This window comes from Corvus moneduloides, chromosome 14 (genome assembly GCF_009650955.1).
Source record: "Corvus moneduloides isolate bCorMon1 chromosome 14, bCorMon1.pri, whole genome shotgun sequence".
Classification (NCBI taxonomy): domain Eukaryota; kingdom Metazoa; phylum Chordata; class Aves; order Passeriformes; family Corvidae; genus Corvus; species Corvus moneduloides.
Genome location: NC_045489.1, coordinates 13,126,425 through 13,152,034, shown reverse-complemented (window position 1 = coordinate 13,152,034; position 25,610 = coordinate 13,126,425). Strand labels below are relative to the sequence as shown.

At 43.1% G+C, this 25,610-nt stretch overlaps 1 protein-coding gene across 5 annotated transcripts in view; it reads left to right on the top strand.

The window, feature by feature from the left end:
- PASD1 (PAS domain containing repressor 1) overlaps positions 1-25,610 on the top strand; it is a 103,587-nt gene that overhangs the window by 52,190 nt on the left and 25,787 nt on the right. For 4 of the 5 annotated variants that reach the window (XM_032124047.1, XM_032124045.1, XM_032124049.1 and 1 more), the window contains exons 2-5: positions 20,399-20,490; positions 21,827-21,883; positions 23,215-23,369; positions 24,108-24,199. In XM_032124047.1, coding sequence (XP_031979938.1) covers positions 21,852-21,883; positions 23,215-23,369; positions 24,108-24,199 — 279 coding nt within the window. In that variant the 5' untranslated portion in view covers positions 20,399-20,490; positions 21,827-21,851. The remainder of the gene's footprint in view (positions 1-20,398; positions 20,491-21,826; positions 21,884-23,214; positions 23,370-24,107; positions 24,200-25,610) is intronic. The other variant, XM_032124048.1, reaches the window with a different exon arrangement.

The window sequence follows — 25,610 nt, the reverse complement described above, 5'->3', positions numbered from 1 at the left end:
CTCAGCCCAGGCTGAGGCCATTCCTTTTTTTCCTTGTTTCACTGCTACTTTTGGTGTGGCACAGTGTGACTTCTTGCTCTGTGGCCCATAAACTGAAGGAGCAATGTCCCTGTAGAAAAGTCCTACAAGGCCCTATTTATTGTTACTCCAGTCTCACTTAAGCCCGGGTTTAAGGGAGGCTGACATGGTGGTAGGCCCCAACAAGCACTCTGTGCACATCTGGGCTTGCTGGCTGCACATCTGCCCAGCCTCAGAATCACCAGATTCAGTCAAACCACAAAGGTGTGTGCAGTTAATGAGAGAGTTTGACCTACTTCATATTCCTTTATTGGCTTTGGCCTTGTCTACATGGGGAGATTACACCAATTTAGTTTAAGTCTGTTTTTAAAGTGATTTGATTAACCTGATGTGACCTTGTGTAAGGACATTCTTATTTTGGTTCAAATGAGCTTATTTGGGTTCAACCAAAACCTGCACTTAGTCAATTTGCACAGAACCGAAATTAGATGTGCCTAAACTGGAAGGGGAACTGATGTCTCTAAATAATGACACAACTTTCTCATGAAAGCAGAACCTTCTGTAGAATCTGGAACAGAGTGTAATTACTGACAAATCTGCAGGCAAGTGAAAGCTATTCATAGCAAAGTTTTCAAAAAAACCCAGAGAAAACAGGCAAAACTTAAATATCTTAGTGAGACAAATGAAGAGGTGCCAATAATCCCACTCCTGGAATACTGAAAGCAGTGGCACAAGGCTTGCATAGCTTGCAGCAAGGCTCTCCCGTCGCTCTTCAGATGCCAAAGAGGGCAGGCATTTGTGTCCTTTAGAGAGAGTCCATAGAGAGTCAGAAAATAAAAAAGCAATGCAGGAAATGTTAGCCCAGCTGGTTTGAACGTCTCATGACGTATTTTGTAGGAAAGAATAATTAGACATGGAAATAATGAGGAAGCAGGCTAAATTACAACACGATTTTATCAAAGATGGATTGTGCTAGACTAATCTAGCATCTTTTTCATATAACAGATTATTTAGATGGGGTAGGGCAGGAATGTAATTTATCTAAAGCTAAGCATTTGATACCATGCCCCACAGGACATTATGGCTTAAAATGAAGATGGTGGTTCAAGGCAAGAATTGAAAGGTGGAAAAGAACCTGGCCAAAGAAAAGATACAACCTTTGCATGCAAATAAAGTTGTCTGAATGGAAAGAGGTATTCAGAGAAAGTCATCAGGATGGAGGGAGGTTGGTGGTGTTGCTCCCTCAGGACCAGACTGTGAGATGTGTGCAAGGTCTGGGTGTGTGCCCAGGAGCTGTGTGGGATGACAAAAACTTGGGAGGTATTGTCAATACAGAGGAGGATCAGGTTATCATATGAAAGGAATTTAGATGACTTTGTTGATTGGGAGTGATAGACATAAAATGGCATTTAATAGTGCTGAGTGCAAAGTCATGTAAAGTTGTAAGCATGGAGACCAGTAACAAGAATTTCCAGTGTGAAATAGGAGCTCATCAGTTGTCCATGACAGAAGGGAGAGATGTGGATGCACTGGCTGCTCAGGAGATACCTGGGAGCAAGCACTGAGATACAGCTGGGAAGGGGACCACTGTCATCCTTGGATACCAAAGGAAAATGATATGAGAAATTCAGGGAAATGTGATACGATCATCGTACAGATTATCATACAGGGTGTCAATACAAGAGCTTTCCATTGCTTGTGGAGCAGCCCACTGGCATTTTGCATAGTTCTGGATACCCTTGTCAAGAAAATGTTAAATTACAACAGTAGGAGGGCTACAGATGTGGTTACACAAACAGACCATCTGTGGTACAAAGTGAGGTTAAAGAGCATCATTTGTTTAGCTCTGGCCAGGTGAACCAGCAAAGGGACAGGCTACATTGGGGTATTTTACATACAATTGGCACTATATAGCAAGGGGGCAGAAAAAAACAAGCTAAAAAGATAGTATCTGCAGGAGGTCAAATTGTCTTAAGTTGGTCATGAATAAATTTGGGTGGGGAATTAGAAGAAAGCTTGTAGCTGCCCAAGGATTGAAGTTGCATAAGAGTCTTTCAATTAGGGTAGTTTTGAGATAGATCTTGATAATCTTATGAAAGAGATTATACAATTAAATTAGAGTTCCCGGAGATAGGAAATTACATTTGCAGAGTTAATTCTTTGGTCTGCAGTGTAGTCATATTTTTAATGTATACTTGAAAGGAGAATGGACCTGGTTTGTTTACACTTTTAACCCCATGTGTCAAGGCTTCTGCTGTTTTCTTGGGAGTTGAGGGAAGAAATAATTTTTTCTATTCCTGCAGGTTTGAATATTTTTTCTCCCATATCTGCCTTCCTTTCAAGCACTAGACATCGAAAATGTACAGTGCAGACTCCATGTAGCATTAGACAGGCACAATTGCCTGCAGATTTTTCTGGCATGCTCTCTGGTTCAACCTGTTCATCAGATTTTGGGCCAGAGACATTTTTCCTTCAGACTGTGTTGCCAGTAACCATATACCAAGTATACTTCATGGTGTATTTTCTGGGATCTGGATTTTCTGTTGCTGGCGTTAATGAACTCTGTGTGACTCCAAGGACTTGCAGTACTGGCAGTGATCTTCACCTCCCCTTTGCTGTGTCACAGCACGGTTTAATCTTGCATGCTTCTGATATGTATCATAAGTTTATTGTATGACATGAGGATGTGTTCTCGGGCTTCTGGTGCTCCTTGGCAGGTTGAAGAGATGTTGTTAAGCAGCTATTAACAGCATTGTTTTCAAAGACTGGAGTGATGGGTTGGTGTTCCCTTTTAACCTGATATTCCTAAAATAAATTGGAAACCTGGACTTAGTATCAGCTCTGCTCTGTTGCTGATCAGAGCAAATTTCTCCAAATCACGCAGGATAAAATCTAGAAGAAAGAAGTGACTGCTGACCATTAGTGATGAATTAGTAACTTTAGAAACACAGTTGGTTACTGGAAAGTTGAGTGTATGATGTCCGTCTTATTACAAGAAAGAGAGAAGGGAATAAATAAAAAAAAGACAGAAATTAAGCAGGCAAGGAGGAAGGAAAACAGCTCAACTTAGCCTGCAGCAGAGATCACCTACCTGCCAGTTTGCTTGTAAAGGGAAATTGAAATATTGAAAAACAGCAGCGCCAATGAGGGTAACACTGAAATGGTAGAAGAGGAAGTATGTTAACCAAACTCCATGGAGCTGTTGAAATGCATTGAATCATCTGACTGACTTGTATTCTTACGCAAACACAATTGTACAATTGATTAATTTGTCGACATGCCTTTAGTGCATAACGCTATGGTAACCGAGAGGCTGATAAACATTGCCGCGGGAACACTGCAAAACATCTTTCCTTGGGAGAGAGGGAGGGAGGCAGAGCGAGACCTTGGAGCTCTGGCCTTGGAGGACTGATGCACGCCACAAACACGCGCACAAACGCACACACCTGAGCAGTTGGAATTGGGCTCCTGTTGCAGGCGGTGGAAGGTGAGCATCGGGCGGTTTGCTGGCCATGCACATGTTCTGGGTGTGATCAAAGAGGTGACCTTGGATGACAACTGCCTTCAACGCTTTTGCTACCTGATCTTTGCACAGCTGATGGACTGGGGACAGCTATACCACCCTCCTGCTGGATCCCTGTCACCTGGTGTCCTGAGCAGGCAGGGACAGCAAAGGATTTGGTCTTCCCTGCACCACTGTCCCACTGCATGGAGGGCTCTGCCACCCTGCACATCACCTTCCATCAGCTTCTGGGATCTCAGTCCTTCAGGACTGCTCTGCAGGGGCCTGTTGTGTGAAATAGAAACATAAAACTTTTCAGAGTTTTACACCCAGTTCCCAGGTCTTGACTGGCTGCTGTGTGGTACCTGCACTTGTACCTGCACTTGTTACCTGCACTGTTCTCTGTGCCCTGGCTCTGGGCAGAGGCTTCAGCCTCCCTGTACCCAGCAGCAGTGTCACACCTCAGCAGACACCTGTGCTGGGCCTCTGTGTCTCCCCGTGATTATGGATTATTCTGAGTTGGAAGGAACCCACATTGAGGATCATTGAGGTGTCCCCCTCACCTATAAGTAAATGTGAGGTGCTTTGTTGAGTGTCAGCTATAGACAGATTAATTAATTGATTGACTAATAGATAAATGCAGAGATATTTGTAGGTGTGTTTATTCTTGTTTACAAACTGCCCAAGCCTAGGCAAGATTGTCGAGTATGTAGCAATGGCAGGAATCATATCCATAAAAATGCTGATCTTCTCTCTTGCTTCATCTGTTCAGCCCACAAACACACGCATACACACATGCTTAAAAGAAATTAATAAGGTTTGTTGGTTTTCTTCTGGGCTCAGCCTACTTTAATCTTGGTTTAATGCACAGCACCGTGCAACACATTGCTTCCGGACAATAAAGTTTTGATCATAAACAACACACTCAATAAACCATTTTTTGGGGTAATTAATGAGCAACAGATGAGCTGATAAGAGCTCCCGTTGCCAATAGGTATTTTGCATAGACATGGCAGCATTATAGGAAGATTTTCAAGCCAGTACAGAGGCTTTATCTGAAGGGGATGAGATCAACCCCTGGCCCTGATAAAGACAAAGGTTGAACTTCCACCAGCTTCTTTGTGGGGACCTCTCCCAAAGTATCAGCTGAGGAGAAAAATGGATGTCCCTGGGAGTCAGTCCTTGAGTTTAGGCTGTTCAAAGCTCTGCTGCACAAACTGCAAATAGGTGTTTATGCATAGAGGAGGATGCTGTGTGTTTGGTCCGCTGGTGGCTTGTCACAGCAAAGGCAGCAATTAGGGAGGCTCTAATAGCTGGGGAGGGTTACACCCCTTGGTGAGGAAGTTTGACCATAAACCTGTTTGTCCTGTCTCTGAGTGCAGTGTACACTGGCTTGATTTACAGTAACTTAAAAATATTCACTCTGATCAAACTGCTTCCAATCAAATTTTATTAAGTGATGTGTTAAGTGTGTGTGTTAAGTGAGTCACATGAGGCAAAAAGGCGGGACTTGGGTTGACTCCACTACTGATGTGTATATTAAAGATGAGTATTAACAGTTTGCCTTTTCTCTTAAATAGAATAATTCTAATGGCTTCCTTTTGGGGCAGGCTTTCCATGGCAAGGGCACAGCAGGAAGTATTAATAAAACAAACTCTTTGTGCAAATCTTAACACCTATGTTTTCTGTTTAATTTCGCTTATGCAGAGGGCTGAGCCTTCTCATTAGTGGAGACAATGTGTCAACACAGGAAAAGTGAGTTACTGTATTTTCTTTCCGTCATAAACTCTGGGGTTAACCTCCCACACGGCAGCAGTGATGTGGAGCTGTGTAATTGCAGGGAGAGCTTACGCTGGCCCTTGAGCGCCAGTCCTGGGACAGACAATTCTTATTGCTCATTCTGCTGCAGCATGGACTTCTGAGAAAGCACCTTCTCACCTGAGGCATCTTCACATCTCATGGGACTTGGCCTTTCAACGGCAAGACCTCCTGGTATCTGTGTCTCACTGGGACTGGAGCTGAAGTCCATTATTTGGGGAAGTTTGTACAACTCAGGGAGCCTTGCTGAGAATTATGTTACATGGGAAAATTGACTGCAATTCTGTTTCGACTCTCTGGAAATCATTCAGAGTGTGTAAGGAGAGGCTCCCAGAAAAAGGTTGTTAGAAGGAAAGTGTATATGATTCTGCAATAGTCCTGGCATATTGTCTGGAAAGGGCAAAGATCCATTGCCTAAAATGGGAGAAGAATAAAAAATAGTGGACTAAAATTGTCACTAAACCATTTGTAAACCTGAAATGAGGCTGAGTCAGAACTTTGTCTTATCTAGGGCACATGTTTTGAATCTGGAGCTGAATTCCTTATATTGGATATATTCATAGTTAAAAAGGCAAGGAGTGTTAGAATGGAGTCTGGAGTGTTAGAATGATTAGTTTGTCAGTAGTAGGCTGTTGTCAGTAGAGCAGAATTTCTGTTTTCACTTGAGGGATAAAAAAAAAGACTAATGCAGACAAGAACAACTTCTGTATTTTGATTTTTTTTTGAAGGAAAGCATGTGAATATTAATAAATGATCCAGCTGGGATAGCATCTTTCTTAAAAATTGTCCTTAGAGATAGTGTATTATATTAACAAACATGAATTTAGTTGTACAGTAAGTAAAATTTTATAAATATAAATCATCAACTTATTTCAAAAGTTGCTGTGCTGAGGAAACTGTTCTGGGATTTTCCAATATAGTCTCATTTGAATTGTTTGAATAAGAAGATATATTGGTGAATAAATCAGATAATGAGCTGCTTTACATAGAAGGCATAATGCCTATTTATGATGTATAGAAGTCCTAAGAGAGATGAATTTCCAGTTTAATCTTCTTTGGATTGTGTTTGAAATCTACTTTTATGCAGCATTTCTGACTGTTTCAGAGATTACTCTTCAGACACTTACATAGACTTCATTTCTATTTGAATTATGGCTCTACAAGGTTGTTTGCAGGCAAATGTGCATTAACTTCACTTGTTTTTCAGTCCCTTGACCTTGTAGTAAAAGCCAAAAGTTTCCTTCTGACCTAGTTGCTCTTTTCAGAACTTAGGAAGCCCAGTTTTCAACCTTACCAGAAGGAGCAGTAATAGAGACCAACTCTTTTTTTATTGGAATCTTTGGCACAATGTGGCAGCTGACCTGAGAGGGATGAAGATTTCTCCCTTGCTCTTGCAGAAATAAAGAGTATATTAAGATAAATACTTCTTTTTCCTACTTTTTTTGGTAAGTTCTTTTGACAAATTTCCTGTGGAAAAGAGGATTGTCAGATGAATAGGTTAGCTAAACATTAGATTTCTCTCTCTAATAGTGCATTGTCATTGACTCTTTACCCATGAAACAGCTTTTATTTGAGGAAAAATGTGTAATTTATTTTTGTCTTTCCTGACATGAGCATCATGGTTTATGAGGGTATCATGTCAATCAGCTTTATTAGCAGCTCGTTTTTCTCACAACCTTGCAACGCTTGCAGCAGCTTCCATCAAAGGGCCCCAATGGGGAAACACTGGTGAAAGGATGACATGCAACCCTGGAGTGTGGTGGAGCAGGATTGCTGCTCTGCATAAAGAGAGCCAGCATCTGGGAGATATTAAAAACTTTTGATAGGGATAGGAAGATAATTCTCAAGATAATTCTGTGTCAAGCTCTACTGTAGCTTCTGTCTCCTACCGGGCTTCCCAAGCCCTGGGTCACAAGGTTAGAGAAAACTGTGGGCTGATTGTGTCATCCTTCACCGGCAGATGAAGCAGAGCTTCCCCATTGCATTCAACCACCACCAGACCCAGAGAGGCTGTCGTCACCCTCCCATTAAGGATGATGGTTTCTAAAACATTAACATTCATGTCAGGTCTAGATAGGGATCAGCAGAGGCTTAAATCATTGTCAGGAACAGATGTGAGATACCTAATCAGTTATTTCCTAAGGAAAATGAGTTTGATTGCATGAATAGTTGTAAATATTTCATTCAGCAGTTCAGCTACTACAGCAATGGTAAACAAGCCTCTGAGGCTGAAGAGAAGCATTTTGAGGCACTGTACTTGATTTCTTATTCATTTTAACGTCAGTGTAGAATAAAGAAGTTTAGGTACTTTGGATTACATTTTGTGACAGCACTGATCATAACCAGGGGCTCACTTTGAAGACAGCCAAAGAGAATCATTGAAAGGTTTGGGTTGGAAGGGACCTTAAAGATCATCAAATTCCAACCTCTCTGCCATGGGCAGGGACACCTTCCACCAGACCAGGTTGCTCAGGGCTGCACCCAACCTGGTCTCAGACACTTCCAGGGATGGGCATCCACAGCTTCTTTGTGCCAGGGCCTCACCACCCTCACAGTGAAGGATTCCCTCCTAACATCTAATCTAAATCTAATCTCTTTTAGTTTAAAAACATTCCCCCTTGTCCTATCTGATTATGTAAAAAGTCACTCTCCCTCTTTTTTATAAGCTCCCTTTAGTCTTTGAATGCCACAATGAGGTCTCCCCAGAGCCATCTCTTCTCCAGGCTGGACAACCCCAGCTCTCCCAGCCTGTCTCCATAGCAGAGCTGCTCCAGCCCTCATCATTTTTGCGGCCCTTCTCTGGACTTCCTGGAGCAGGTCCACATCTTTCTTGTGCTGAGGACCCCAGAGCTGAATGCAGAACTCCAGGTGGGGTTTCATGAGGGCAGAGTAGAGGGGGAGAATCACAGTCCTTTACATCCCTAACCCTGATAAACATGGCCAGCTCAGTCCTGGTTTACAGTGTGCAGCGCTTGTCCTCAGGATGAGCACAAAGCTGGAGATTCTGCCACTGGGAGATGTTCATGGCACCAGAGTAAATTCTGGCTTTGAGAGGAACATGACAGCCTGAGCACCCATCCTCTGCCTTGGCTTTGCACTGCCCAGTTGGTGCCAAGCTGTGGTGGTGAGCACAGCTCGTGTGTGCTGGCTGAGCCAGGATAAGGTGCTCTGTGCCCCTTCGGGCAGTGGCTCTCATATCTCTGCTGGCTCTTTGAAGTACTCGCTCTACGTAAGCAATAGTTAAGGACACAGCTTTAATGTCTTGTTTGTTTTGCACTTCTCACTTGTTAAAAACAAAACCGAAATAAATTGGAAGAAACTTTGGCATTAAATCAGGGTGGGTGCAATACCAATTTTGAAGTAGATAAGAGTTTCACCACTGATCTCTTGCAGAAAGGCTGATGAGAGGAAGGAAAGGAAGGAGGAAGTTAGCTTTTCTCTCTGCCTAATTGAATGTTTTCTCTGTTTGAGTTTCGGTTAAACTACTGTGTAGTTTGCTTGTGATTTTTAGCAGATGTGCACGTAAGCAGTGCACTAAGGAAGGAGGCTGGGAGTACAGATGATGTTTGCCTCTCAAACAGTGTGGAATTCTGAGGAAACTGGGACTGCCAGCTAAAGGTCATGGGCATTTTTAACTTCTGCTGCTGGGCTCATGCTCCTGCGTAGATGTTTGTCAGGAATCTCGCTGGCCTTGGTGGTATTACACAGTCAGATTATCACAGAAATAAGATCCATGTGGTTTTTATGCGTGTACATTACAGTGTGATTCCTTTCTTCAGCTGATTTTAATGCGTATTTTCTCAGCCAGCCTAATTTTGTTCTGTTGAAGACAGTAACAGACATTGTTAGTATATGGTTATACAGTTTAAAGTACTTTTGTCATTAAAGCCCTAGGTAAAAAACTCATGTTTACCCTAATTTTGGAAAACACAAATCTGTTTTCACCCAAGAATTGCACAGATAGTTAAAAATAGAGACATGTGCCAATGGATCTGGCTAAATGAAGGGCCAAGCTCTAAATGCTCTTTTCACTCTGTCCCAGGTGAAATATGTTCTCACACTGCAGCCTTTTCAGCTCTCTTACTTGAAAACCAGGGACCAGAGGTGTCAAAGGTTCAGATCCACCATCTTTGTCACATCCATACAGCCAGGATTGCTGAGCAGGATGGCAGTGTCCACTGCTACTGCCATTGACTTGCTTGAGTAGAGGAGAATTATCCTTTGAGAGAGAGGGACCCATGTATTTCATTTAATGGTCGTACTGGAGTCATGATTTTGAACTGATACTAGGAGGATTCTTAGTACTGGACTATTGAAGATGTGAAATAAATTATATTTTAAAATATTCAGTGTGCTTGCACAATGGTAATAACCCATGGACAGAATTTAGGTGTCCAGGAAAACACATATGTCCTTAATATCAAGGATGCCCATCCTTGAGGAACATGACCAGTTCTCTGTCCTGCAGCCTCCCTCTGCCCTGAGGAGGGGATTTCCATGAGAAATCCCCCTGTCCATCCTGCAGGGAGGACGAGGGACCCTGCACCCTGCAGCGCTGGTCAGAGCAGCTGAAGAGGCCAGAGCCTCTTTGAGGGCATGGCAGCAGAAATGTTGCTGTTTGATCCGTTCCCTTTCCCCTGACCTCTGTGTTTAATCAAATCTTTTTTACATTAATTTTATCTGGGAGGGACACATCTTTTCTGGTCTTCAATAGTTAAAAAAAAAACCCTCCAAGAAAATCCCCAAAGTGAATTGGACATTCAGCCATGCTGAGTCATACTTTGTTATTATGGCTGATTATCCAGTCAGCCATGCAAATAAACTGCAAGGGGAAAAAAAAGATGTGTGTGAATAGCTTATCTACGACAGAATGAGGCCTTGGGTCTTTGTGCATAGTATGTGTAACAATAATGACCTAGTATGAAAGTGTTCCAATGACTGACATATTTGCAGTCTAAAAAAGATAAGAAAGTAATGACAGAGAGATCTGTGGATGTTTATCTTCTCTTTTCTTCTTCCTGAAGGAAAGTTTTACTTTCTCATTACATTTCTAGTGCATATTCATGGTACCATGCAAGATGACGAATATGACTGCAGTTAATTGTTTAAATATTCCTTTATTCCCAAAGCTTTCAAAACAAATAACCATCTTTTGAGGAGCTAGTTGAGAAGTGATGTGGGCAAGATAATGCAAAAGAGAATATTGGATGTGAAGTTAAAAGTGCCTCAGAAAAGAGAAGGAGAACTGTGTGGGGGTGTTTTAAAAAAAGGTGTAAAAACCCCAGTTACATTATTACCAATACCAGTTATATTATTAGCAATACCAGCATAAGCAGCAACAATTCTTCTTGAAAAAAACTTGTAAACTTCAATAGTACAAATCCATCCTTGGTGTACCAGAGAAGGAATTACAGTTGGGTCAACATCTTTTCTGTTGCATAAGTCTTCTAGTGTTACTTAATGCAAATACTACAAATGAGTACGACTTTGTCCAAAATACACTTGCTGACTATATTTATCATCTGTCTTCTTCATAGTAAACAAGAATAGACATCTGTGGAGAAGGTCTGGTAGCCACAGAAAATATTTTGCATCACAGTCTCTAAGTGGTGCCATTATGAGCTATTCTCAGCTCAAAGAGCCGTTCTTTAGGGCAGCTGGAACACAAATGTATATTTGGTGTTTGGGCCCCTTTGCCACTGTGTTATATATTTGTAATGCAGGGAGTAAAACACTGGATGGAAAAGTGCCACTTCAAGACACCTGTGAGTGATTTTGGAAATTGTGAGTAATGAAGTGGGTTTTCTCACAATAATGCTCAAGTCTAGCCCTTAATCATGCACTTGAAACAAGTGGGCCCAGACCTTATGAAAGGTGTTTACTTACTCAGCTTTAAGGCACAGGCCAAGAAATAACTTGATCGGATTAGCCGAGTTTGAATAGGAACAGCAGCAAATAGAATCAAATGAGTGTGAACGATGCTGCTGTGCTCTCTATTAGAAAAATATCTGCCAGCTGCCATTGCAGAGAATAATCCTGCAAGATGCTGACACCTCCAGTTTGCATTGCCTGAGGGAACTGGACCAGGGCACTTCAGGCGTGCAGCTCCCATTACTCACCTTAGCCGAACAATGTTTTTTCTCTGAAATCCTACTTTTCCCTGTTATATAAAGGCTGCCTCTTTTCTGCCTCCTCCTTCTTGAAAGGCCCTTGACACTTACAGGGACTGAGTGCATTGCTGGTTATTCTCAGCTGCAAGATTACAGAGATGGCAGCGGTCAGGTCAGTGGGGCATGAACACGGCTCAGCTGGAGAGCAGATGTGAGCAGATCATTTAAGGAAAGCAGCTGAAATTCTGGGAGCCAAATGAGGATAACACAAATTTTGAAATCTAAGTGCTTTGTTTAAATACCTTTTGACTTAGGTGCACATTATAGCTGGAATGCTCCAGAATTAAACACACCAAGAGGGTAAGGAAGTTTCTTATGCTTGAACTTGAATGCATGAAGCCAAAGATGTAAAATGAGGTCATTTAGCTCAGCTGCAGTGAATCCTTTGATATTCATTTAATGGATAAGTAGATAAAACTCTGAGCTTGGAGGGAAGACTTTGAATTTTAACTACTAAGCTCTTTATAATTTTCTCACAGGTCTTTTGCATAAACTGGACATTGGGAAGCTTTTCTTTAATGAGAGGGTAGTCAGACACTGGAACAGGCTCCTAGAGAGGTGGTCAATTTCCCAAGCTTGATAGCATTTAGGAGGCATTTGGACAATGCCCATAATACCACACTTTAACTTTTGGTCAGGCCTGAAGTGATCAGGCAGATGGACTAGCTGATCATTGTAGGTCCCTTCCAACTGAAATACTCTGTTGTATTCTGCTGAGCAGTTAACTGTACAGACAGGTAGTGCTGTTCCACTTCTGCTGCAATACCAGTCTCCTCAACTTGTTCCCTCATTTCTTCTGCCTCTGAACCAGAGGTGAGAGGTGGTCTGGCTCTGGGAGGTCCATTGTTTTTGCAGTGTTTGGTTTGAGATACTGGTTGAGATGGAAAAGTTGAACTCCGGACAAGGAACTGGATCCTTCTCTGGTATAGGGAGCCTTTCAGTCTGTTTCAGACCTATCTCTAATCCCTTTGTTCTAGTATTTCCTTTTATTGAATAGCTTCCTTATGTATTGAGTTCCAGAAATTCCAGGTTGGTGATACACATGGGAAACAGATTATAACAGAGAACAGATTTAATTACTCAGGTCTAGAATTACTGAGGCAGGACATTTTTTCTTCATGTTGTTTGAAAAGGGAGAAGAATCTTCCCTTTTTTATTTATAGGAAGAAGTTTGAGATCAAACGACTCTGAGCTGCCCTTTCATTGGTCATTCAGTGATCACTTGAGGAAAAAATAGTGAACTGGGTTTTTCCCTTCCCTCCTTAATTTGGAAATCAGGTCTTACCAGTGCTGCGTGTTTAAGGGAGTTCTAAGACTATAGTCTTAGATGCTTCAGGAAGCTTATTTTAGGAGGGAGGACTTGACTGAATGCCAGTAGACAGAGCTAATCATCAGGACATCTGGATTCACTTCTTAACTCTGCTGCATGACCTTGGGTCAATGATTTAGGTCGAGCTTTTCCAAAATGTTCAATATTGTAGGTGCTTATGCTGGATTTCAGCATTACTGAAAATTAGGCTGTAACTGCATTCACTGTTTCAAATTCAGCTTCCCACAACTGGGACACTTGTAAAAAGGAGACAAGTAAAATGTGTACCCGTTTCCTCATTTGTACAACAAGGATGGATAACTGTGTTTGTAGAGTGTGCTGAGACTTCCTGATGTAAAAGCACTAGACAGGAGAAAGGATGGCAGCAAGCTGCTTGCAAAGTGTCAGAAAAGTAGACATTGTTCAGTAGAAATCAAAGGATGCTGAACAAGGGCCAGACTTCCAAGAGTTCACCAGCCAAAGGGCTCCCCAGGCTGCATAGAGGACCAAGCAGATCTAAGGAAGTGCAGAAATGACAGGGCCAAAGGTTGCTGGCTGTCTGCAGACTGTCTGTGCAGCATCCTGCCCATCCAGCTGCCTTCCCACCTGTTCCCAACAGCAGCAGAGGAGCAGCTGAATTGCCCTTTCTTGGAAGGGGGATCCAGAGACACAGGACTGATCACAGTCAGGGTGATGCAGGTGTAGCAAGCTGTGTGCTTGTAACAGACTCTGATTTGTGTCACACACAGCCAGTCTGAGCATGCCAGAGAGGGGCAGACCTGTTGTGCAGGTGTGGAGCAGCTCTGCTAAATGTCTGCTCAGGTAGTGGAAGAGTCCTGAGAGTATTTCCTGAAGTGGGCTGGGGAGCTGCTCGACTCTTCCTGCTTTCACGGGTGGTGAGTACATCACTTCCACGGCTGCATCCTGGCTCCAGGGTCGACTGTGGCTGCTCTCAGGCTTTAAAGTGAGTTGAAGCACATTTATAGAGCAATGCTCAGGGAATAATGCTTGTAGACAGAAGATGTTCACGTTTGAAAGAAAATCCTCCAGTCCACAAATAGCTCCTACCATCTGCTGGTCCTGCAAACTGGGAGTAGATGCATCATGAAGCCAAGTCATATGCAGTGGTTTTGCCCCACTGGAGCAGAGCACTTCTGCAGTGTGGTCCTGGAACCACCTAGAACCCACTCCTGACCCAGTTGAAAGCCCCTGCTTTTACTGTACAAGGCAAGCAGCCCCTCAGGCCTCACATTTATTTTTGCAATATCGCTTCAACCTCCAGCACAAGCAAACACAAAGCACAAGTGCTCATCTTATCTGTACCGTCCTCAAGCATCTGAAATGCATTTTATATATAAGATGGAGAAAGGCAAAGGAGAAACAAAGCAAAAAATGTATTGTTTGTGGAAAAAAAGAGAACAGCTAAGGACATGAACGCTACTATTGCCTCTTTCAATGAACTGGTAGTTGCTGGGGGTATTCTCTTACTCAGAAAAGTAGAGGAGAAGGTACTTAGTCTGATTAGATCACTGATTTTCTTTGCTGTCTAATGATTACATTTATTCTGTGCACAGGGAGAGTTCAAGGCATAAAAGTAGGCAGTTTACTGACACACAGACTTTATGTAGCTCTCTGCTTAGGATGAGTTTGACCTGTAGTAAATAGAGGAGAAGAGGAATTACAAGAGGGATTTCAGGGTGATGCATCCAAACAGGCAGCTTTGACATGTTGGTCCTTGTACCTACCTTGTTGCCAAAACAAAATCCAAAACCGAGAAAGGACCCGATGACCTCATTCAATGCCACCAATGCAGTTGCTGCGAGCTGTGTCCTCTTGGTGGGAGTAATGCACAGCACCTCCCAGGGAGTCTGGTGCTCCCTGCTCCTGCTGGCGAGCCCTGAAAGTGGAGCAGGAGGGATCAGGGTGCCCAGCACCAGCTTTGCAGGCAGTTCTGCAGAAGATAACTGCCGACAGAGAAGAGTGCTGGTTTCTTTTAAAAATGTCCTTTGCTGGTTGGCTCTGGTAATGGTAAAACTCTTCTGAATGAAACCCTGCAATGAGCCAGAATTTCAACACCAGGTTTATGATCGGAAGGTGTTCCGATTTTTTAAGCTGGATAATCAATAGCTTTGGGAGGGATTTTTTTAGCCTGTTAAGTAACTGTTTTCGTTGCTGAAATTTATTGAGTTGACCTTCCCACACCCCCCACTCCTTTGTGATTTGCCAGAGAAGTGAATATGATAGGAAGGGGCCTGAGGCAGGAGTGAGGGAGCTCTGCTCACCTCCCTTCCCATGTACTCAGCAGCAATGGTTACTTAACTCCCAACATCAGGAGGTGAGCGCTGCAGGAGTCATCCTGAATGTCACCGCTGCTTTCCTGGGTAGAAATTGCTCTTGGTATTTTTTTGCAAATTGCTCTGAAGTAAAATGTGTTTATGCACTCACCCCCACACACATGCATTTTCATCATTTGGATCAGCCAGAAAAAGAAACAGAGCTTTAAGAGCTGGAAGTTTTGGAGAACATTCTGTTCAAAAGACTTTTGTCCATTCACTTTCAGTATTCCTGCCTTCTCTTTAGCTCTATGTACCTTTTTTGGAAGTAGTTCCATGAAAACACAATCTCAACTGCTGCTGAAGGGATTAACTGTGAACAGCTACCTTTGCTCTCATCCTACATGAGGAAAAGCTATGTTATTATTTGAGGATTATTTGGCTCTTTGTCTGAGTCAGGTATGGTAAAGAATTGTTTATAGGTTGGACATCATCATTTCATACTACAACATATATTTATTTACCTTTCCTGTAGTAACTGAATGGCTATAAATGAACACAGGTATTCACCCAAGACTGCAGAAGAAGTATTATTTGCATATGCATTCTCATCCTACCCTGTTTGTGCCAAAAGTACAGTTTTGTATTTCTTAGGGTTGTGAATCAGCATTCTGCTGTTTGCCATGGTTTGGGAATTTTAAGGGGCCATTAGACAAATTGGTAGAATTAATTAGATGCATGCTCTTCTTGTTACAGAAACCCCAGAGACATTTTGAATAATATTCTACAGTGTTGTATCTTTATCCTGCAAGGTTCAGCAATTTGCTAGAACAGAACAAACTTGGCTGGCTATTTTCTCCAGGATCTGACAAAAATCCTAGAGAACAAAATGTTCCAGTAATCATCTTTTCTTTTCAAGTATCTGTTAGTTTTTAATCCTTTTCCGCCTTTCTTTTTTCAGAAGCACCGTATACTGGTTAAAAAAAAAAGAAAAAACACCAAAAGACCCCAACACACTACCATTGTTCCTGCCTGTATCTTTCATGTCGCTTCTGTGCTGAATCACAGTGTTCCATTACAGCCCTTTTTATGGTGCAATTGTTTTGTATAATCCATTTTCTTTGGACACCTCTTAGCTTCTGTCTGAAGCTGTTACTGCTATAATGAACATAGTCATAAATCTGTCACAGGTAACAAGCTAAATTTAGAGCTCAATAAACCAGGGGAGAGTATGCTGTACATAAGTAAGTTCATTGAGATGCAACAGTTACAATAGTGGCACAGAAAGTCCATTTCTGGCAGGTTAACAAAGGGAAAACACAGAACATTTGGTTCCCTCAGCCACTGACCACCATCACCCATGTTCTAGCAAACAAAGATGCTGTGTGAAAATATAGGTACCTATATATAGTACCTGCAAAGAGTTCCAGGGTGTGCTGTGCTGGACCACATCCCTCAGCCACCCCACACTGTGGATGTAGGGTGGTGTTTCTGTAAAGCTTGGAGCTGCACAGCTTTACCACTGACCTGAGGGAGATCCCAGTTCCTCCAAAGAGGGTCTGAAACTGGGATTGGGAGCTGTCAGGCAGGACAGGACCCAGTGCTCCTGTAGCTGGACCAAGGTGTCATGGGAGCCAAAACCCATCAGATCCCCACCAGCATGATTCCTAAGGCAGTCTGTCCCTAAAGAGAATCTGTCAGTCATGTGTGCCTCAGACCTGGGCCAGCCAAGTTCCCACGGTGAAATGGCTGGGTGATTGTTAAAACTGAGGCCATTGTACATTTTTTTCTCTTTTGAGAAAAGGAAAGTGAAGAACATGGAGAATAAAAAGCAACGGAAAGATGAAGGCAGGTAATATAAGAAACAGCAAGATGGGGGGAAACCGTGTTCAAAAGAGATCCAATTCTCTGAATTGTGATCCAGTGGATGTTAAGCAAGGGGGATAAGTGAGGGAAGGGCAGGAAAGAGTGAAGAACAACAGCAGGCAAGGCATGGCAAGGAAAGGAGAGGGTGAAATACAGGCAGAAAAAATTAAACAAGCAGATCCAGTAACACAGATATGCAACTCCTTTGCTACACCTGGTTTAGTCTTTGCATTTCTGCATGGTGGCTTCACGCTGAGCTGTGACACAGCAGTGGTGAGGCTGTGCCCTGGGGGTGCTCTGGCGGGTGGGAATGCCACAACCCTGCCGAGCTGCTGCTCTTGGCCCGCTCACTGTGGCACTGGGGCAAACATTTGTGTGACGGGAAGATGGCTGGGAGCACAGGGTGGGTGGCACAGCACCAGTGGCAGGGCCGGGACTGCAGGGCTGCTGGGCATCAGCAGAGGTGCTGATCCTTCCTGTGCTGAGCATCCATAGGGATTCAGCCACACTCTTTGGTCTCTCGAATGCCGTTTACATAAGTGTCTTACAGCTGAATCAGTAGCACTTTACTGAAGAGGTTAAATTCTGCCTTTCAAAAATGAAATCAGCTGGTTTGCTGCCAGCCACAGTCGTGCCCTCCTGTTGCCTCAAGAATAATGAAACACTGGCATACTGACATATAAATCATATTGCTAGAGAATGCATTATCGCTCTTATTTGTGATTGCATTGTGCCACAAAGTGCTGCATCTTGTAATTGAGGGCTCTCTGATGAATTCATTGCATGCAAAGTATGTGGAAATTATTAGCACAGCACATTTCCATAATTAAAATGTTTCCTACAGTATAGATTTGAAGACTCCCTAACTGCTGTATGTTACTTTAATGCAAAATTCTAGGAAAATTTAAATACAAGCTGAACAAAGTTTTTATGCATAGAGAATGTTTTTCATTAGACCAGTTGTTATAGCTGGGAAAAGCAATCAAACCATCTGGGTTCAGGGACACTTTTAGGTGATGGATGAAAGCTTTATTCATTGCTGATCAAAGAAATGGGCAGCATCTCACATAGAAATATCTTTGCCTTGCCATCAGTGACATAACCAAATAATTAAAATTTAACCTATAATAAAATGTTCATAGGAGCTGTTGGTTTCAGGGCACGGGTCTGACTGTTCCATTAAGAATGATCCCAAGGTAGTGTCAATGTTTTGATGGTTTGTGTGGTAAACATTTTCTTTAGTCACAGGTTTGCAGTTTTAGATAGCTCCTGAAGTCAGATAGTTCTGCAAAACAGAAAATTAAAAAAAATTCCCTCTGCCAGTCTCTCTTCAGTAAAAAATGTGCCAAAATATAGCAGATAGCATGGAATAATGCTTTAACTATTAGTTGTTGTCTGCAAAGTCCATTTGTCTTGTTAAGGCTGTCATTTGGCTACATTACCCTTTCTGTAACCCTGGAAACAACTTCAAATACTGTGATATTTGAAAAGTCTAAAATATAACATGCCCTTAAAACTCTCTGAGTGGTTTCTGAGGCTCCCTGTACAAAGGAAGAAAAAAATAATTTCCCTTTACAGAGGGCATTAAGCAGTGATGGATGTGCATTGCTTTGTGAGAAAGCTGATCCTCACCTGTTGTAGGTGGGATGAGAAATGAGACCAAGTCTCCTCTTTACTTGCCCACAGAGTTCAGGAATCCCTCTCTCAAAGTGTTACAGAAGGGGATTTTCAGGAGGCAATAAATAAATTTTGATCCCTCTGGTTAATACAGTTAAGGTCAAAGAGATTCTATCTGGGGCTATTTAAAATGCTCTTAAGCTGCAGACATACTGCTGTCAGTAGTGCTAAGTGCCTTATCTGGCTGAGGAGTGTATACAACCCTTATGAAACTATTCTTAAGTATTCTGGTTACTATATTTAGCTCTGTCTCATAACAAGACAAAAAGCACTTAGCTAAATGTAGGCCTGAAGTGCTTAAGCCGGTTAAGATTATTTTGTCCTTAGGTGTTTTCTACTAAGACTTTTTCTAGCTCACCATCCTGCTGCATCATGCAAAAAGCTGCTCTGTGTGGTTGGGCCTGTGAATTCTTTTATGGCCATTTATTCTGTGAGCTCCTCGAAGGCTGGTGTTGGCTGAGGACATTGCTCATATTCATTAGGAAGCCCCATCCTTCTGCTTCTGGCAGCTCACATCAGCTGTACTGCAGCAGAGTGATAGCTCCTCCTGGAGACTGGAGAATCCAAGCTTCGTTTCCCAGTTTAGACTCAGTGAGCATTAGCTGGGCTGTTGACTCTCTTGGTGACCAAACAGCTTCCCTCAACTTGCTGCTTTTCCAGCTGGCTGGGAGGCCAACCATGCTAATGAGGCAGAAAACCCACCAGGCTTCCTGGGTGCTTTCAGTTGTCAGACAACCTGCGGACAAAGTTTCCATAAAATCAATGCTTTGCACTCCAAGCTCAGGAAGAATCCTTTTCTTTAGCTGAATTTTTGCATGCTTAAGTCCTCATACAAAGAACGTTCCCTGAAAAATTGTGATAGATCTTCCTGTGTATCCACAAGCACTTCTTATAATTTAATCCATTGCTTTAAAACTAATTTTCTTTATACCTAAGTATCTCTGAACTCATCCCAAGTCACCAAGACTTCTGTAGGGGTCATTCTTCTAGAGAAGAAACAACTGTGTGATTTTGATAGAACAGCACTGAGGGATGAGCAGCAGTGGTAAGTGCCTCAGCTCAATAGGTGGGTGACAAATAAGGTCACACACTCCTTTTGAACCAGGATAAAAACATGTCACTTGGCCAGGGTACAACTGCTGTGAGAACAGAGACAGAGCAGATCCACTGAGTTTAAGTTTGCTATGCAGGTGTTGTTTCCAGTTGCAGCGTCACTGAGGGTGTCAGGAGTTACATGACATTTTCCCTAGATTTTGTGTGTCCCATCAATTGCAAATCTTAAGGGGAGGCCTTAAGTCCATCCACAGGTGGGTGGTTGTGGCTTGTGCTGATTTTTGCTGATCATGTTTGTCTTGAAGGAGGTTTTGGTTGCAAGATGTGATAGATGAGGTACAGGTCCTACTTTTGGTTTCACAGCACACCAGGTAAACTGTCATACTTTGGAAGAACTCCAGTTGACCCTCGGTGGCTCCAAGCCAGTAGGGCCATTCCGCCACCCTGCTAGGTCACATGGCTTTTTGGACATGAGGGGTCACACTGGCCTTCCCAGGCTGCTTCTGTGGCAGTGGGTGGTGCCCACAGAGCCAGGAGCCCAAGAATTTGGTCCAGCTCCCATTGCTGGAGGCTTTGCTGAGCTTTCATCAGTCACATTTAGGCATGTTTCTAATTCGTGGTGGTAGACTTTTCTCAGCTTGAAGTGGTTGCTGCTGTCTAGGCTAAGTCTTGCCTGCAACTGTGTTTTAACTGGACTTGCTTTTCCTTCCAGGATTAATTTTTCTCCATCTCTATTTACATGGTGATAAGAAGTGCTAATCCCACTCTGTCAGTCTGGACTGATGAATCTGAGGAATAGAACAGGTAATTTCTAATTTGGCTTGTAGCTTTTGGTGACTCAGGCAGTGAGAACCACTCCCTCTTTATGCAGTGCATTAATAACAAAAGAATTCATACAGTTTCTTCTGCCCAGGTCATATGCAGGGAGGGAGATCCTTGCCCTGGAGCAGGGAAGAAAGGATAAAATTTTGTAGCTGTTGCTGTGAGCAGCATCTTCAACTTCCTGACAGTTGTGGGTGGTTCTATTTTGCATTACTTTGATAGCTACCAAGTTGTTTGAGCTTGGAGTAGTCTCAAAACAGAGAAAATCTTTTGGATGTACCTATTGAAAAATGCCCCCTGAGTTCTGGGCAGCATGAGAGGGTTTTGCAGGGAAAGTGCTCACTGGAGATGGGGGGCAGATTGGTGCTGATGGTGGAGACAGGTGCAGTTTCCTCTTTGGAGGTGTCTGAAGGGGTGCAATCCAGCAGAGCTGACCTGGGCAATGTGGCGTGGAGTGACAGCAGCTGCCTCACGTGCACCTCCCTCACTGTCTGTCCCTCAAACTCAGCCCATCTGAGTCACAGAAAGCAAGTCACCTTACCCTTGTGTTGAATTTTCCATCCTTTAATGGGGCTCGGGAGTAGTGTGTCCTTACCGGGAGTTGTTGCCAACTGTTCTCCTTCCCTGGTTAGTGCCAGGTGAGGATGTTTTAAATTGAAGCCTTGGGTGTGAATCCCAGGACACAGCTCAGATGATGTGGGAGAACTCCACCAGTGCAAGCAGCAGTCATTGGCTGCAGGGTGCTTTGGATGAACCTGTCTATCATACCATCTCTTAGATACCCTGATAATATCCTGCTGTTGCCTAATACTAATCCTTTAGGGGATTAGCACCGTTTCTTTCTTTCTCCTATGTCCTTCCACTGGAAAAGAAATCCCAGATGTGTTTCAAGCAGTGCAGTGCTTGAAATCAACCAGCTGTGGTGCTGCCTGGTGCAGACACCAGGTCATATCTCTCTCTTTTTTGCTCTCCCATTTGCCAGGAAGATGCTGATTCCTGTGCAGAGATGGGTGCTTCAGCAGGACTCCCTATCCTGGCTCAGGGGGCAATGCCAAAGGCAGGCTGAGGGGCTGCTGGCTTTCAGATCTTTCCCTGTTGTTGTAGCTGGATGTTTGGGCATGTAGCAGTGGTCTCACTTCTCATGCCTCAGTAGCTGACTGAACAGACAAGGAAGGACATACCGAGAGTGGAATTTGGGAAGGGGAAGATTGAAACATCCAGGAGGTCTTTAAGTACAAACCACTATGCTCCATGTTTGGATATTCTTAGCAAGATCAGGGAATGTGTCTCAGTAAGTACTTCTGTCTTTTCCTTGCAGAGTCCTGTGTTGTGTAAACGAACTGATGGATGAAGATGAGAAGGACAGGGCAAAGAGGTATGACAGGATGCACTCCTGGAAGAGAATTGTAAATGCTGTGTTGTCCAGTGCTTGACAAAGAACTTGACCCCACTGATGTCAGAGGCAAAGCTCCCACACAGTTTACAGGCTGTGTATAGCTGACCACATGCAGCATAATTTAAGTCACCATTTTTGGGTTTCTCACAGAGTTTGGCCACCCCTACAATGGGTTGTCTGGCTGAGTGGTCGTTAAATTACATTGCTGTGCCCTCAGGATCTTGTGCTATCCCATGACTATTTAGTATCTTGAAGCAGGATTCCTGACCTGTGATTTTATTGGCATCAAGCAGTACTGCCTGCCTGGGGTAGAGTTCCTGCTTTAGCACAGGTCTGAGTTAGTCTCCTGTCAGAGAAGCACTTGGCTCAGTTTTATTTAGTCATTACACACGAGTGCCAAAACAGAGATGGCTGTGAACGTGAATGCTGGATCTGGAACATCCAAATGCCAACCTGAATATGAATGGAAATGCTTTCTGCATACCACCCTCAGTCTAGGTCACAGGAAGTTGTGTCATCATGAATACACTTGAAAAGCAAATTAATTACTACTGGAAGAGGTCATATGAAAAGAGTGTTATCTCAGATATAAGCATTGGGAAGAACACTTTGTAAGAAACTGGATGGATTTGCTTTCTCCTTTATTGTTTTTAATGGAGGGGAAAACCCTAATAAAACATTCTTAATTTGTATCAATGTGAAGTGAAAACTAGTCTGCAGTTCTGCAGCCAGACTCTTAACATTCCCAGTTTCATATCATAGCAGTAGATTTTCAAGACCACATACAAGATTTTATTCTGCAGTTCAGTTGACTCTGCAGTTTGTCTCTTGATAAGCTCCTTTTGCAAGTTCAGATCAGAGAAATCCTTCACATTTTGACGTTCATATCTGTGTGTACTAACTGCAGAACAAAAGTTGATAAAATTAAGTGAGCAAAACATGAACATACATGAACATACTTTTCTCTTAGTGAAGGAATTTCTCCCATAACACCTTCACTATCACTGCCTTTGAAACAGTGGGAACTGCTGCCAAAATGTATGTAAGGATATGGCCTTTTCTAAATGAACCCAGACACACTTGTTACCTCCAGGTGTTCCTTGTGGCTGGTGAGTTCAGTCTTGCTACAAGGCTCTAAGCACCAGCAAAATCCTTGTGTGCAAGCCCAATTTTAAACAAATTAACATTCCCAGCAGAGTTTAAATTCTTGTATTTAAAGTGTTTTGCTGGGGCAGGGTAGTTTACCTCACCCTGGCTTGAGCTGTAGGTCCTTCATTCTGCTTAGTGGCGTTTATGTTTCTGTCACTCAGGGCATCACGCAACAAATCTGAGAAGAAGAGGAGAGACCAGTTCAATGTCCTCATTAAAGAGCTTTGCACGATGCTGCAGGGCCACGGCCACCCTCTCAAGATGGACAAGTCTACAATACTGCAGAGGACCATCGACTTCCTACAGAAACAGAAAGGTACTGGAGGGTGCTGGCTCTGCATCTGCCCAGCAGCCAGTTTCCACTCAGAAAATGAGAACTGTCTTTCCCAAGCATCTCAGACATCTACAGAGGACATGAGCCTAAGTGAGGGGCAGGATAAGACCCAGCAGGTGGCCTCAGGAAATGGGCTAGAGCTGACTACATTGCTGACCAGTTAAACATAGCTTTGGAAAGATGCTGTATGCTTTTTACTGTGAAGACATCATTTCCCTTACTGGCCTCTCCATCCCCTGGCCTGCACTGTGCACTCTCAAACAGAACATGAGGAGGGCAAAACTGAGGAACAGCACCCATTACAGAAGTCAGGAGAGGATTCTATGCCATCTTCCCAGGTCTCTTGGATTAGGAGATGACTGTCAGCCTGTCCTGCTCCCTGGGCATGCACAAGAGCCTTTCTGAAACAGCCTGAGATTTGCAGACACCCTTTGCTCACAGGGATGCTCTACTACACTAAAATTAGCCCATTGACCTTAACTTTTTAATGTTATTTTCAGGCCACCTAAAATGTCTTGATTTCCATTTCTTGATTTCTGATGCATTTGTATCATGATGGCATGGAAAATGACTGTTGCATGCAAGAAGACTTTGTGTGAAGAATGATCTGAGGATGATTCCTCTAAAAGCCTCTTTAAAGAAATCTAGTGTTACTTGAAAATGAAAAAAAAAATGCAAGTAGCATGAGTCATGTTGCTTTTTTGATATTTTCTCTTTAAGAAATCACAGCACAGACAGAAGCCTGTGAGATTAGACAAGACTGGAAGCCTTCATTTCTTAGCAACGAGGAGTTCACCCAGTTGATGTTAGAGGTAAGAAGAAATGAAATATATTAGGGAGAAATAATCAGTTCAGTGGAGTAGTTCAGGGATATACAGTTCCTTTTCCCCTGTAGGTCCCAATGTTAATGATTTCTACTCTGATGGCACATGCAATACAAACCTGACAGAGACCAATGTTGTACTAAATGCTTTGCAGACACAGAATTGAAAATGTGATTGCTTCTCCTTGAAGATAAATGGCTTTTCCTTTAGGAATGAAGACTGATTTGGCCTGGTAAGAGAGGAAAAAGAGAATTTCCTTTCTCAGAAGAGCTGCTAGAGCTGGCAGTTTTAAGAAAAACTTGAAAGGACCTGAAAAAAGAGAGCAGCTCTCTTCCTCCCACATCCCATTAGCCAGGCAGCATCGCCTGTGCTGCCTCTGCAGCTGCTGGCTGTGTGCTGCTGTCCTCGTGATGGGAGTGCTGCCTCTTTTGCTTGAATTGCCTTTAAGTACATTCAGGAAAACAGCTCTGATACTCCCACCTCTAAAATGCTTTGCTGATCTAGAAACACCCCCCAGGCCTATGTTTCTCCCCTCTTAAGGATGTGGCTCTGGGTTTGTGCTGCATGCTCCTCTCGCAGGGACATCTCCTACCCTGTGTGGGCAGCTGCTGCTCTTTGCCCCACCAAAATAAGGGTGTATGCTGGGCTGAGCTGGGAGGTGCTGCTGTGTCTTAGTTATTCCTTTTCATCAGAATGTCATGACTCACCTCTCTGGAAAAGTCTGTTCATTCTTTCTGGGAATCTCTCTCACCGAACAAGCTAGCTTGTTCCAGCTGAATCAAAACAAATTCCCCCCGAAGATTGGAAGTGGTGGAGGAGAGCCAGCCCTTTAATAAGTGATGGTTTGCTGGACTCTGGTAGGCCATTAAACAGTTTGCTTAAAATCAGTGGTTTTTTTCCAGAGACGATTCATTTTGAGCAAAGGCAGAGTGTGGCAGTGAGGTGGGGGAGATGGTGAATGCTGCATCTTTGGCTCCCTGTAGCTAAGCTGCAGAGCAGCCTCACAGTGTCTTTAGAAGAGCTGGCTTTGTGCACAGTGCTGACCAGCTATTAAACCTCCTAGATCTTGATGTTAGAGAAGAATAAGGACAGACACTGGGTAAATGGTACAAGGAGATGTTATGAAGAATAGGGAGAACACAACACCCAAGGAGAAAAGCACAGGCAGTGACTTAAAAGGGACAGAGAGTTTTGACTCTGGGACAGAAACCACTGTGAATAAGAAAGGGGAAACAAAACAAGCCTTAAAATTGTTTTGTCACTAGCCTTACAAATCAGTGCTTTAAGCAAAATAAATGAGGCTTTAGATCTTCTTCATATTGTCCATAAATTGCTAAAAATACATAATTGTATCATTTTTCTGTCTCTGCTTATCCATCCATCCATCCACAATGCCGGG